This window comes from Lampris incognitus, chromosome 18, assembly GCF_029633865.1.
Source record: "Lampris incognitus isolate fLamInc1 chromosome 18, fLamInc1.hap2, whole genome shotgun sequence".
Lineage (NCBI taxonomy): Eukaryota > Metazoa > Chordata > Actinopteri > Lampriformes > Lampridae > Lampris > Lampris incognitus.
Window position 1 is genome coordinate 12,195,141 of NC_079228.1, and position 11,427 is coordinate 12,206,567.

General features: G+C 46.4%; 1 protein-coding gene across 2 annotated transcripts; it reads left to right on the forward strand.

Annotated features, from left to right (window-relative positions):
* The first annotated feature begins 310 nt into the window (after positions 1 to 310).
* khdrbs1b (KH domain containing, RNA binding, signal transduction associated 1b) lies at positions 311 to 10,795 on the forward strand. Of its 2 annotated transcripts, XR_008811940.1 has the most exons (11): positions 311 to 720; positions 2,245 to 2,366; positions 3,635 to 3,751; positions 4,160 to 4,306; positions 5,923 to 6,056; positions 6,268 to 6,505; positions 6,822 to 6,889; positions 7,246 to 7,304; positions 7,471 to 7,654; positions 9,803 to 9,861; positions 10,630 to 10,795. XR_008811940.1 is itself a non-coding variant. In XM_056298779.1 (9 exons), exons 1-9 carry the CDS (start codon positions 627 to 629, stop codon positions 7,575 to 7,577), a joined length of 1,086 nt encoding a protein of 361 aa, XP_056154754.1. In that variant the 5' UTR covers positions 311 to 626; the 3' UTR covers positions 7,578 to 8,815. The 2 variants fall into 2 exon arrangements, 1 of the variants encoding a protein (XP_056154754.1); XM_056298779.1 differs by lacking the exons at positions 9,803 to 9,861; positions 10,630 to 10,795 and having other exon boundaries at positions 7,471 to 8,815.
* Positions 10,796 to 11,427: the final 632 nt, after the last annotated feature.

Sequence of the window (11,427 nt, forward strand, 5' to 3'; positions counted from 1 at the left end):
GTGAACAGAGTCCTCATCAGGCGATCCGTGTTACTGTCACAAACCCAACCAGATTTGTACGCAATAAGGGACGGCGTGACCCCAGAGACGCCCCCCCCCCCCCTCTCTCTTGCGCTCTCGGAAAACGTGTAATAATGGAGGAGAACGACACCCTCCGCCAACGGGCACGCCCAGAGAGAGAGAGAGAGAGAGAGGGAGGGAGAGAGAGAGGGAGAGGAGGAGCCCGCGCTATAGAGGCTAACGGGAGGATGTGCGCGACCGCGGGGTGGGCGGAGCAAGCGCCACGTCTCTCTGAGGTCACTTCCGCTGGCGGGGTCCCATCATCGCGAGTCGCCCCGCTTTTGTTCATCCATTTTCAGCAAGTCCGCCGTGCAGACGCGCCGTTCATCCGCAGGAGACGACGGCGTACCTCCGCCCGCGCCACAAGCACACGGGAGCCTCATGCGAAAGCGCACTCGGCGAAGCGGATAAGCGCGCCGTAGTTACGCAACCGGACTATCTTCTTCTTTTTCTTCTTCTTCTTCTTCTCCTCCCCCCGCGCGCTGCCGTTGGCCCTCGCGCGTCGTTTCGCTCCACACCGAACCTCCGTGGCGGAAAACTGATTTTTTTTTTTTTAAAAAGTCAAGATGGAGAACGACGGCAAATATCTCCCCGAGCTCCTCGCCGAGAAGGATAGCCTGGACTCGTCGTTCACACACGCCATGAAACTTTTGACAGCGGGTAAAGTGCTTTTTCTTTCTCCCCCACCGCGCGACTTTTTCTTTGAAAGAAACAAAGAACGAGGGGGAGGTGGGTGGGGGGGATCCGATGTTGCTTGTGATCGTTGGAAAAACACGCGCCTTTGTGCGCGCGCGCGCGCGGGGGGGTAGACGGGACTGCCCCGTCAACGGCTCGGCCGAGCGAGCCGCCAAGCAGGGGCGACGCCATGTGCGGCCCGGCCTCTAGTTTGGGTTATTTCGTCGGGGGGAAAGAGTCGTTTCATACCGCCCGGTGTGCGTGTGTGTGGGGGGATCTCGGTTTTCTGGCGGCGGGGTCGAGCGCTCAAATGCGCGGCAAAGTGGGGGAGGGGGGGGTGTCACCCGATGCCGTGTAACCCGGAGGCGGGCGCGTGGCCAACCGGGTGAACGTCACGCTCCCGACCGACCCCGTTTAGCCGGACACTCCGCCACGTGTTCCGTTAAAGAAAACCCTCGTTTCGGTGTCTCTTGAGTTACTGACGCACTTGTTGTGGGGGTAACTGTAGGGCTCTGCGAAGATTTCAGATTCCGTCCTCTCGCGTGGCCGTCCATGCACCCTTCCTTCCGACTTTAGGTGGCGGAGGAATCTGGTTCACGCGGCCGGGAATCGGTGCGGCTCGCGCGAAATCGCGTGCAAAACCGGATTAGATAAGCAGATCGAGGGGCCAGAAGTAGGTCGGGTTGTTCGCCCGAATTGTTATTTTAGATATAATCCCCGCGTCTGAGAGTTGGCCCCGCCTCCGTTGGAAATCCGCACTTCCTCGTTGTGCGGCTGGTAGACTGTACAGTGGGGGACACGTTTGCACGTTGCAGGTTTTGGTGTTGTGGCTAAGATGGGTGGGGGGTGGTGGTGGTATGGGATGGACTGCTGTATTGGCATGCATGCATAAGGGCGCCGGAGATCGGATGCCCCGCGTCTGTATAGGGGGCGATACGTGTCACAACACGGCATAACGGTAAAGGCATGCAGAAATGGCTGTAGAGGTTGCCTCTATACCAGTGTTTCTCAACCCAGTCCTCGAGGAACCCCTATCCTGCATATTTTCTTTGCAACCCTGAATAGGTACCTGTTTGTAGTTCTTCAACCAATCGGCAATGAATTTTGTCAGACGTTGCACACCTTGCATAATGAAGTACTGCGAGATGATTGGTCGAGTAAGTACAAGCGGGGCTACCTATGCAGGTGTTAGAGTGAAAATCTGCAGGAAAGGGGGTCCTTGAGGACTGGGTTGAGAATCACTGCACATAGTCATAAAAAGATCATTTGATATTTGGCAGAGGTAGGAGTCGTTGCAAAAGATCCGAGCCAGTGTGTTGACATTGTCTAACCATCGTCTATATTTGGGCCTTTTTACTGTGTATTTATTTACTCCCATGTACATTTGATACAACACTTTAAAAGCTGTTTTTTTTTATATTTAAATTTTGACATTCTTGGTGCTTTTTGACTCCGTCATCGGTTGGAGTAGCAATTGTGGCTAAAACGGATATCTGTTCTTCTTTGTAGAAATTGATAGAATCCAGAAAGGGGAGCCCAAAAAGGAAGGAGAAACATACCTGGACCTTTTCACAACAAAGAATATCAAACTTAAGGAACGGGTGCTCATACCTGTTAAACAGTATCCGAAGGTGAGCCATGGACCCCTTTTCCCCTCTGCCGCCTCTCCGCTCTTCCCCCCATCATTTTCTCCTGATTTAATTGTTTCTGCAGCAGGGTTTAAATTACATTAAGCCACATGGTTACTTGGAGGTACGAAATTACTCCTCTTATGCTTGATCTTCTTGCTGAAGAGTATACTTACACCAGTTACTGCCGTGATTTAGAACATCTCCGTAAAGGTTCCAAAAGTGAAGACTGTTCTGGTATATGGCTGCTCCAGTTTCCTGTGTAAATCAAACTTGGTCTCATCATTGGCTCAATATTCTGTTTGGTTTCACCATTCTGTTCGTTTTCAGTGTTTCCATTCTGAGAGTTTCCTGGCTTAATTTGCTAACCAGGGATGTATTTAGCCTTACGATTTGAATCTAAATCTGACTTGGCCTGTTATTGTATGGCTACCATAATAAAAGGTTTACGGCTTCAAATGCGAGTCCCAGAACTCAATGTAAACTCATGACATGTCAGGTGTTAAGAATTGGTGTTACTGGTTTGTACGGCTCTTTTGAACAAACAATTGCTTAATAATTTGTGTTTGTGATTTAATTAATGGTGTGCACAATTGCATCTTAGTAGCTCTGGCTCCTGCGAGAAATGGCTTAAATTAGCATCATTTGATTGCATGGTGAAGTAAAACATTATTTTTTTTGAAAGAAACTGCTATGCTGAGTCCTAACAAGAGTAAGATCTATAGCTGCGCCCCCATCTCAAGCACCAGATCGATATGATGTAGGAGTCCTGTCTGGAGAGTCAGACAATCTACTAATCTCATCGAGCTGGGTTTATGTTGTAAACCAGAACACAAGGACTGTGATGGCAAGGCTAATGAGTGAGCCTTGGATCAATGCATTTTTACAGAATATGCGTCGGCAATTTGCTTGTAAAATTCTGTTTTTTTTTGTTTTTTTTTATAAAACCCATGATAACATTATTCTGTAGGTAAGATGGGCAGAAAGGCTTGGCCTTAATCAGTTTGATAGTGACTGGTGTCTTTAAACATCATACTTGGACAATAGCATTGTATTACAGTCTTTGGTTGTGGGCGTGGGGCTTTTGATTATAAGTCTTGTCTCTGTTTCAGATATCATAGTACATATTTACTAATGGTACTAGATCTCTAGGTTTCATATTGACCCTCCCCAGTGAATTCACTATTTATGGCTGTAGCATGCTCAACAGACCCCATAACAGAGATTGCTCCTTTGCACTCAGATTTTATTTCATTCTGCTTTCTTAACAGTTCAATTTCGTGGGAAAAATTCTGGGACCCCAGGGCAACACAATCAAACGTCTGCAGGAGGAGACTGGAGCCAAGATCTCTGTGCTGGGCAAGGGATCCATGAGAGACAAGTCCAAGGTAAAAGGGTGTATTTGTGTAACACACCTGTGAAAGGGATACCTGAAGCCACATAACATCTGTCTTGTTATTGAGAGGTTCACCTGGGAAATAGGCCCATTACTGGCACAGGATAGACCAAGTGTGCATAAATGTAAAGCCAAAGGCATCCGTGTAGTTTACACCCACTATGAAACTCCTTACAATAGGCCATTAAACTTTTCGGCTTCACTGATGTCATTATTAATTATTAAGCTATACGTTGGATTGGTATCACACACCCGTGCCCGATGCTGTCAGAGGTAAATGGAATTTGAACTATCTGATGCATAATTCAGTTGACTTGAGGAACTTATGAAGCCAGAATGCAGTATGATCCAAGTATTTCCTTCACTGATATCCTTTTTATATTGCTGCTTTTTTTTTCAGGAAGAGGGGTTGAGGAAAGGTGGGGAGCCCAAGTATGCCCACTTGTCCATGGAACTGCATGTATTCATCGAGGTATTTGCTCCTGTGCCTGAGGCCTACCTACGCATGGCCCATGCCATGGAGGAAGTCAAGAAGTTCCTGTTTCCTGTGAGTAGTCTCAGCTCGCATTAGGTACTGCTGCACTCTGCAAACCAGTCATAGTGAGACCTGCCACGTACATATGTACATTAAATCCTAGTTAGGTGAATTAAGCCACAAAGGAGAGGGCTATATTCATTGTCTTAATCCAAAAGGTTTCTTCAGTACCTGACAGAAGAACTTCCTTTAAAATTTAGTAGTATGACTGATCAGGTGTTTGTCATACAGAGCTTGGGAATGACAGCTTTGGAACAGCTAGAGGGAATGAAGTTGAATTTACCCAAAGCAAACGGACCCGACGGCAAAGTCGAAGCACGTAAAGCAGCCGGCTTAAGAGGAGAAATTTTGACACTTTCATTGTGTCAGCACGGTCTTCTCTTTGCCCGTCTGCTTTTCATGTCAGTCCACACCTTCTTCTGGGTGCCGTGAAAAGAATAGGCCTGGGGACATATCCCTAGACAGCTCTGTAGTGATTTGTTCCCTGCACGACCTACCTTTAGTGTATTGGCTTTATGCTGAGAGGTTCTGGGGTTTTGTCCAACTTACTCTGCTGAGGAGCAAACATTGCTCTCTATATGCATCTTGTTTCCAACCTAGTGAGTAAGCCAGATTTTGTAGAAGGTCTTTTGTGGGTTATTATTGGCTATGATAACAGGATAAGGGTTCTAATTTATAACGGAAGGATACATTTACTCGTGTAGGCTGTGATGTTGTCGTTGCGTTGTAACATTAATCACTTGTCTATGAGCCTGTAGTTGAAGAAAATTCTTGCTCCTAGTTCTATTTAGAGCCTCTCATTCAAGACCCCCTTATTCTTTTAAATGTCGAATGCTCCATATTTATTTTCTGGTGGCGAAAGCAATTTCTAGGCTAGTTTTAGGATGGGGACAGGTTGATGCGTAAAAGCGCAGTGACTCGCCAGCTTGTTAAATGCAAGGGCAGTCGCATTGCTCCCAGCCACAGATGAATTTGTAATCAGATAAATGGCTGGTGTTTGCCTGCCTCTGCAGCAGATAAATTGAAGAAGCTCGTCTGCGCTGCATATTCTAGCATTTGCTGTAGTTTTTTTTTCCACCCACCCTGGCACCATTAGTGCGCAGTCTCTGTTCCTACTCAAGGACTGATTTATGAAAAAGAATTGATTGGACCTCAGTGCTACTCTGAGATTGCTCCCCAGAGAAAAGTGCTGGATTGTGCTGCAGGATTTGTGCCGCTCAGACAGGCAGCTGCACTAATCCACCCTAACTTATTGTTACATAGCCACAAAATGGGTTAACTGCTCAAGCAGTCGCACATGACCTGCCAACTGTGGAGATGAATCACATTTACCTTGTCTTGTATAGGTTTCGTAGGCTGATGTAGAAGCCAAGGCAGGCAGGTGGGGGAGCCCCGTTTCCTGGCTTCACAGCCTCGCCTAGCTTCACTCACAGATAGACATGCACTGTAAGAATTGTGTTGCTAGCTAATTACCTTCCATTCTTGTTTTCATAAAACCTCCCAAATCTCGGCACCCTTCTGCTGTCCATATCTGTTGGCCTTTGTTATACCCCATGCCCTGTGCTATCGTTTCTCATCCTGTGTTCCTTTGTGTGTGTGTGTGTGTGCGCGCGCGCGCCCATGTGTAGGACATGATGGATGATATCTGCCAAGAGCAATTCTTGGAGATGGGCTACCTGAACGGAGGCCAGGAGCATGGAGCTCGAGGCAGAGGAGGTATGCCGGTAAGGGGTCGTGGAGGACCCCCTGCTGGAGTACCCAGGTGAGGGACTATAGCATGCGGACACATACGCAAAGTAAATGATGTAATATTTGCTGCTGGGTTGTGGAGCTAGTAGAGCGATGCTGTTGTTTGTCCATCCAGTATATTCAGAAAGTGTCGAGTTGCACTTTTCAGTCACCTGTTCCTTTATTTCCTTTTCTTTATCCCGTTCATCTTTTCTTTCTCTTCCTGTGTTTGTCTCCTCCACCAGGGGTCGAGGTATGCCCCCTCGCGGTGGTGCCGCAAGGGGCGGCATAACTCGGGGAGGCCCAACCAGAGGTGGGCCGGTGAGGGGGGCACCGGCAGGGAGAGGAGGACCCCCTGCAGCTCCTTCCAGGGGAGCGGCAGCACCCCGGGCCAGGCCCCCAACTGCTGGACCCCCCCAGAGGATGGCCCCTCCACCCTCCCATCAGCACGCCCCCGCTGCAGCTGAAACATATGAGGATTATGTGAGTACATAGCCATGCCCCCCCCCAGTGTAGACTGGTCTGTATCTTATTCAAGGCTGTCAGATAAGCAGATCACAAGACAGACGGGGTATGAATCAGCATTCATGACCTCTCCACTTGACAACGCTTGGCTGTTCCTAAATGAGATTTTTCCGGGCACACTGTTGCATTCAAAGTGCTCGTCCGTCAACAGAGAAATAAGTGGTTGCAGACGCAGAGGAAGGGAGCGCATCTACTTTGGCAGAAGTGCAGCACTTTGGGGAGATCTCAACATTCATGATTCATGAGTGAGCCTCTCTTGTTTCCTCCTCTCCAGGCCTACGATGAGGGCTACACAGAGCCGACCTACGAGTCATACGACAGCTACTACAGTCAGCCACAGGCGTGAGTGAATCACCCGTCTCTCTGGTTCACACCCGCTTTTCCAAAAGCACACATAGCCTAGTTTTGAATTTGACACACTACGGGATTTGAAGCCAGAAATATACTTTGGCGAGTGCACAAATTCATTTCTGCTTGTGCCTTGTTTCCACGGGTCCCAGTTCAATGTTGTTGTTTTTTTTTTTTTTTTTTTGTTTTTTTGAGAACTGAAGAAGGGCCGATATATTCCATCCTTGAGAACCAGGCTTTGATGTTATTGGTGGGAATTAATTATCATTCCCCCAGCCGTTAGTCAGAAGCTGGTTGATGCTTTTTAATGATTTTTTTTTAAAAAAAAGCTCCTCTCTTTTACTGCTCAGAGAACCAGAATACTATGACTATGGGCATGGTGAGACAACAGAGTCATATGAGTCCTACGGTGAGATCTATTGACTATTCACCCCCCCCCCCCCAAGCACACATACACATACACAGAGTAATTTTTTAATCAAAGTTTTAGTTGGTCTAAAACTTCGATTTTATTTTGTTTTATTTTTAATAATTGTGTGTATGTGCTTTGTGTGTGTGTGTGTGTTCGTTCCCAGGCCAGGATGATTGGAATGGTACCCAGAGGTCAACCCCGGGGAAGGCCCCCCCTCCCCCCAGAGCTACCAAGACGCCTTACAGGGATCACCCCTACAGACAATACTGAGGCGGCCCTGCCAACCTTTGTTACCCTGACTGCCGCCCGTCTGCCACGGCAGCTCTCGCTTTAAGCAGCCGACAAAAGTAATTTTCCATTTTGTCTTTGGTTTGGTCCTTTCTTACACTGGACTCCTTTACAAGAAAGGGAAAATCGGAACTGATCGAAACTGGTTTTATGAGGCGATGCCCGCTTCCCCCATCCCTCTGCCCTCTCACAAGTGATTTTCGGAGAATTAGAAAGTTGTTTTGTTTTTGTTTTTCTCCTTTTTGATTTCAGTTTTTTGTTTTTGTTTTTTTGTTTTTTTTTTCCTGAAGTTACTTCTTTCTGACCCTATTATCCCTCCTGGCTTGTTTTGCATTGTTGACCATTTCTTAAACTGTTCTGGATTAGTCATTTTTAATAGGGTTAGTGGCTCCTCATCCTCTTTTTAGTGTCAAAGCAAACATATTAATTTTTTTTGTTTTTTTGTTTTTTAAATCTGTCGAGGGTCAGTTGCAGATTCCCATGTAGGCTACATTTCAAAATTCTGTTCTAATATAGCCAAATAAAAGAGCCGTTAAACTTTCAATCTTGTAATGTAGAAACAAACAAAAAAGAAAACACAAAACATCTTTAAATAAAGTGAAGGAAAAAGAATCGGTGTTAATGGATTTCAGTTCAATTCATTCTTGATGATGCTTCCCATTTGTTTTTTAAATAGCTCTAAAACGTTGCTCATTTAGACTTAGGCAGCAATATTTGTTCCTGTATTTAGAGTTTTGAAATATAGCCCTAATAGACACTGTCGAGATGGACTGTCCTCATATCCTTAATTTGTTTTAAATGTTAAAGAGATGATGTCAAGAATGAAGACAAGAAGAAAAAAAAACTTTTTTTTTTAAAAATTTATAAGAACATGGCCAGGAAGATGGCCTCCTGTTATGCTTAACCCGGTTCAGGTCTTTATTTGGTGATCTGGCTCTCTATATAAACTGCATGCACCAAGTACACAAAAGAAGGATTGGGACAAAAATCTCCACATGGGTCTTCTCTTTCTACAGAGAAGGGATCCTGCAGCTTAATCCGAACTATTGTACATATTTTAAAAACGTTCAAACTGTACTTACTCTGCCAGTAGTATCTGTACCCTCTCCATAAAATGCATTATTATGTGTAAGCTTGCCTAAATAGGTAACTAAATCTGTCCAAAAGATGTTTTGCAGCAGTTTGTCAATAAAGCTTAGTTTGTTTTTATGAAACTTTAACCTGGTTTATTTGTTTTATGTCTTAGTAAAATTTGAAATGGCCTTTTTAAACAACGTCCAGCAGTCAAATGTAGGTGTTTTGCTTTTGTTTCTCATTCCAAAACCACATTTTAAATCTAAATGAATGTATTGACATCTTGACGACTCTAACCCTACTAAATGGTGTCTTGACTTGGTTATCAAAAGAGCACAACTTTATTCTCTCTCTCTCTTTCTATACTTTTTAAAAAGGACCCAGAGGTAAGACCTCTAAAATAACCTGGATAGCTTCCTAATGTTGATAGAGTTCTAAAGCATTGAATGCCTGGGTATGTATAAGACTTTTTCAATCCTCTTACCTGTGGTCGTAGTCGTTAATGAGATTGCATTGGTAGCAGCTGAAACTTAACTGGATTCAAACCACCATTCAGGTCTAGGCTTCATTGTCATGATTGACGCTGGCGCGGCGGCCACTTTAGTACAGAGTAATGGCAGTGCAATGGAGAGGATGGTTTTAACCTAGAACGCTCCACTGTAAAGGTAACCTAACCCTAAATGTCTAATTTGGTAGTGTGTTCATCCATTGACGTAAACGTGATGGTAAATGCGTGCAAGTTCTTTAAAAAAAACTACTGTAGTCATGACAAAAAAAGTTTCAACTCAAAAGTAAGGAAAATGTAACTTCCGCCATCATACAGTAGTTGATTTTATGTACTAAAATAACTTTACTGTGCACTAACAAAATAGAATAGTGTTAATGCAACTCTTGCTAAAATGAACCAAGTCAAATCTGTCAGTACAGCTGAGCTGGTACTTTTTCTTTGCCGTGTCTGTGTAATGGTTGCATAATGTAATACTTAATAGGTTCTGTGTATACCAAGTTACCCTTAAAAGAGCGCTGGAGTTGCATGACCATACCTACTCTAGAGAACACTGCATGACTCTTGTCTCAGCTTTGCCCCGGTGTTGTTGGCTTGGGTATTGACTCGGGGTTTGCCCTTCCCTCAGGCACAGCCATCAGTCACCGAGAGCCGGGAGATGAGCGGTCTGCTGTAATGAAACCTCAGGTAGGCTTTCACCTCCAGTCCCCCCCCCCCCCCCTCTTTGAGCCGTGTGAAGAGTTGAGAAATTTGGTGCCGAGTACATTTCGATAACCCCCCCCCACCCCTCCCCTCAAGACTAAGTGAAAGCAGATTCGCCGTTGGTCAATCTAATTTAGCCATCATTGGTACGGACCCGTGTGCATTACAACTTAAGTTTAATTATGCGGGGGCACGTTAGCAATATTCGTAGCGTTTGAAGGGTTGGTCGGTTCTGACGACTACCCGTCTACCCGTGCCCCGCGTCGCATTTGACGGCGCTAAGCGAACGCGTGTGTGACTGCGCTCGCCTCTTATCTCGGCTCATTGAGGGAGAATGCAAATGGCGGGTGTCAGTGCGGTCCCTTGGAAAAGTGACTAATGAGGATCCACGGCTCAGGGCTCTGACGGGAGGGAAATCGGGAGAGACGACTCCTGCCGTTCCCTAAGATGGAGCCAGGAGGAATGGGGAGGGGGGGGGGGTTGTTGAGCAATTATTTTAAATTTATTATGCCTTTTGAAGGGCTGGTAAGTTTTATAGCTTACAAAACTTTTTTGGATATTCTCGTCTGAAAGAGACTTAACAAGCGCTACATGTGTTCTGGTAATGGCTGGCGGTCGCGAATCCTGAAACCCACTGTTACCTTGATGCAAGGAGTGTAGGATAAGGAATGCAAAACCCGGTTGTCTCTAAGGGTTTGTGTGTTTGCGTCAACCAACCCAGTTTTCCCCCCCTGTGGTTTTCTGTCCCCACAGTGAAAGACATGCGTAGCTGCTGCAGCTCCTCACGAAAGGAGGCGGTCGGACGAAGCTCCGGTCGCTCCGGCGTAAGGAAGGGACCCACGGCCCGGCTTTGTTCCTGAGAGAGAAGGGGTCGAACGGTGGGCCTTCAGCCGGGGGACCTACAGAACACAGCTGACGTAGTGTGTGGGGTTTGGGGGGGAGGGGGACATTTCGGCTCCTACTGGAAGTGGGGAAAAAAAGGCCAGCTGAGCTGGTCTGCTCCTTTTACTGGGAACCCAGTGGCAGGACAGCACCCACAGAACTGCCGTCCTTTTTCAGCGGACTACTTCCTTCCCCAGCTCACTGCTGTGTTGCTATTGTAATGTCTTGATGTAATTATTTTTTTCCCCAACCCTGGAAACCAACACGCAAAAGGCCCGACGGGTTGTGCGCCGGGGCACGGGTTCCCCTTTGAACCACCCCCCCTCGCCTAAAACTCGAACTTTGTCCGTCTAATTCACCGTAAAATGAGCAATCCTGTTATAGTAAGCTGTGAAATTATTTTTAATTTCCCTCAACCCTCGGGTCCGCGTGAGGTGAATCCCTTCTCCGTGCGAGGCGAGCCGTACGTTGTGCGATGTGTGCATTCAAAGTGCTGCATTGTTTAACATCGCTGTATGTAGTGCTTTTTACTGTGCGGTACACCTACACTGCCTTGTGAAATCAGGTTGCGCTCGTGAGTTCGAAAGTAAGAATCGGTATCCGATATAGTTGTGTTCTCCGCTTCGTCGCACTCTGTCACACACACACATACATGCACACACGCACACA

Coding starts and splice junctions, on each gene's coding strand:
- khdrbs1b (XM_056298779.1), top strand. CDS start 627: ATGGAGAACGACGGCAAATATCTCCCCGAGCTCCTCGCCGAGAAGGAT. Junction 2,367..3,634: donor CTGTTAAACAGTATCCGAAG/GTGAGCCATGGA, acceptor CTTTCTTAACAG/TTCAATTTCGTGGGAAAAAT. Junction 3,752..4,159: donor CCATGAGAGACAAGTCCAAG/GTAAAAGGGTGT, acceptor TTTTTTTTTCAG/GAAGAGGGGTTGAGGAAAGG.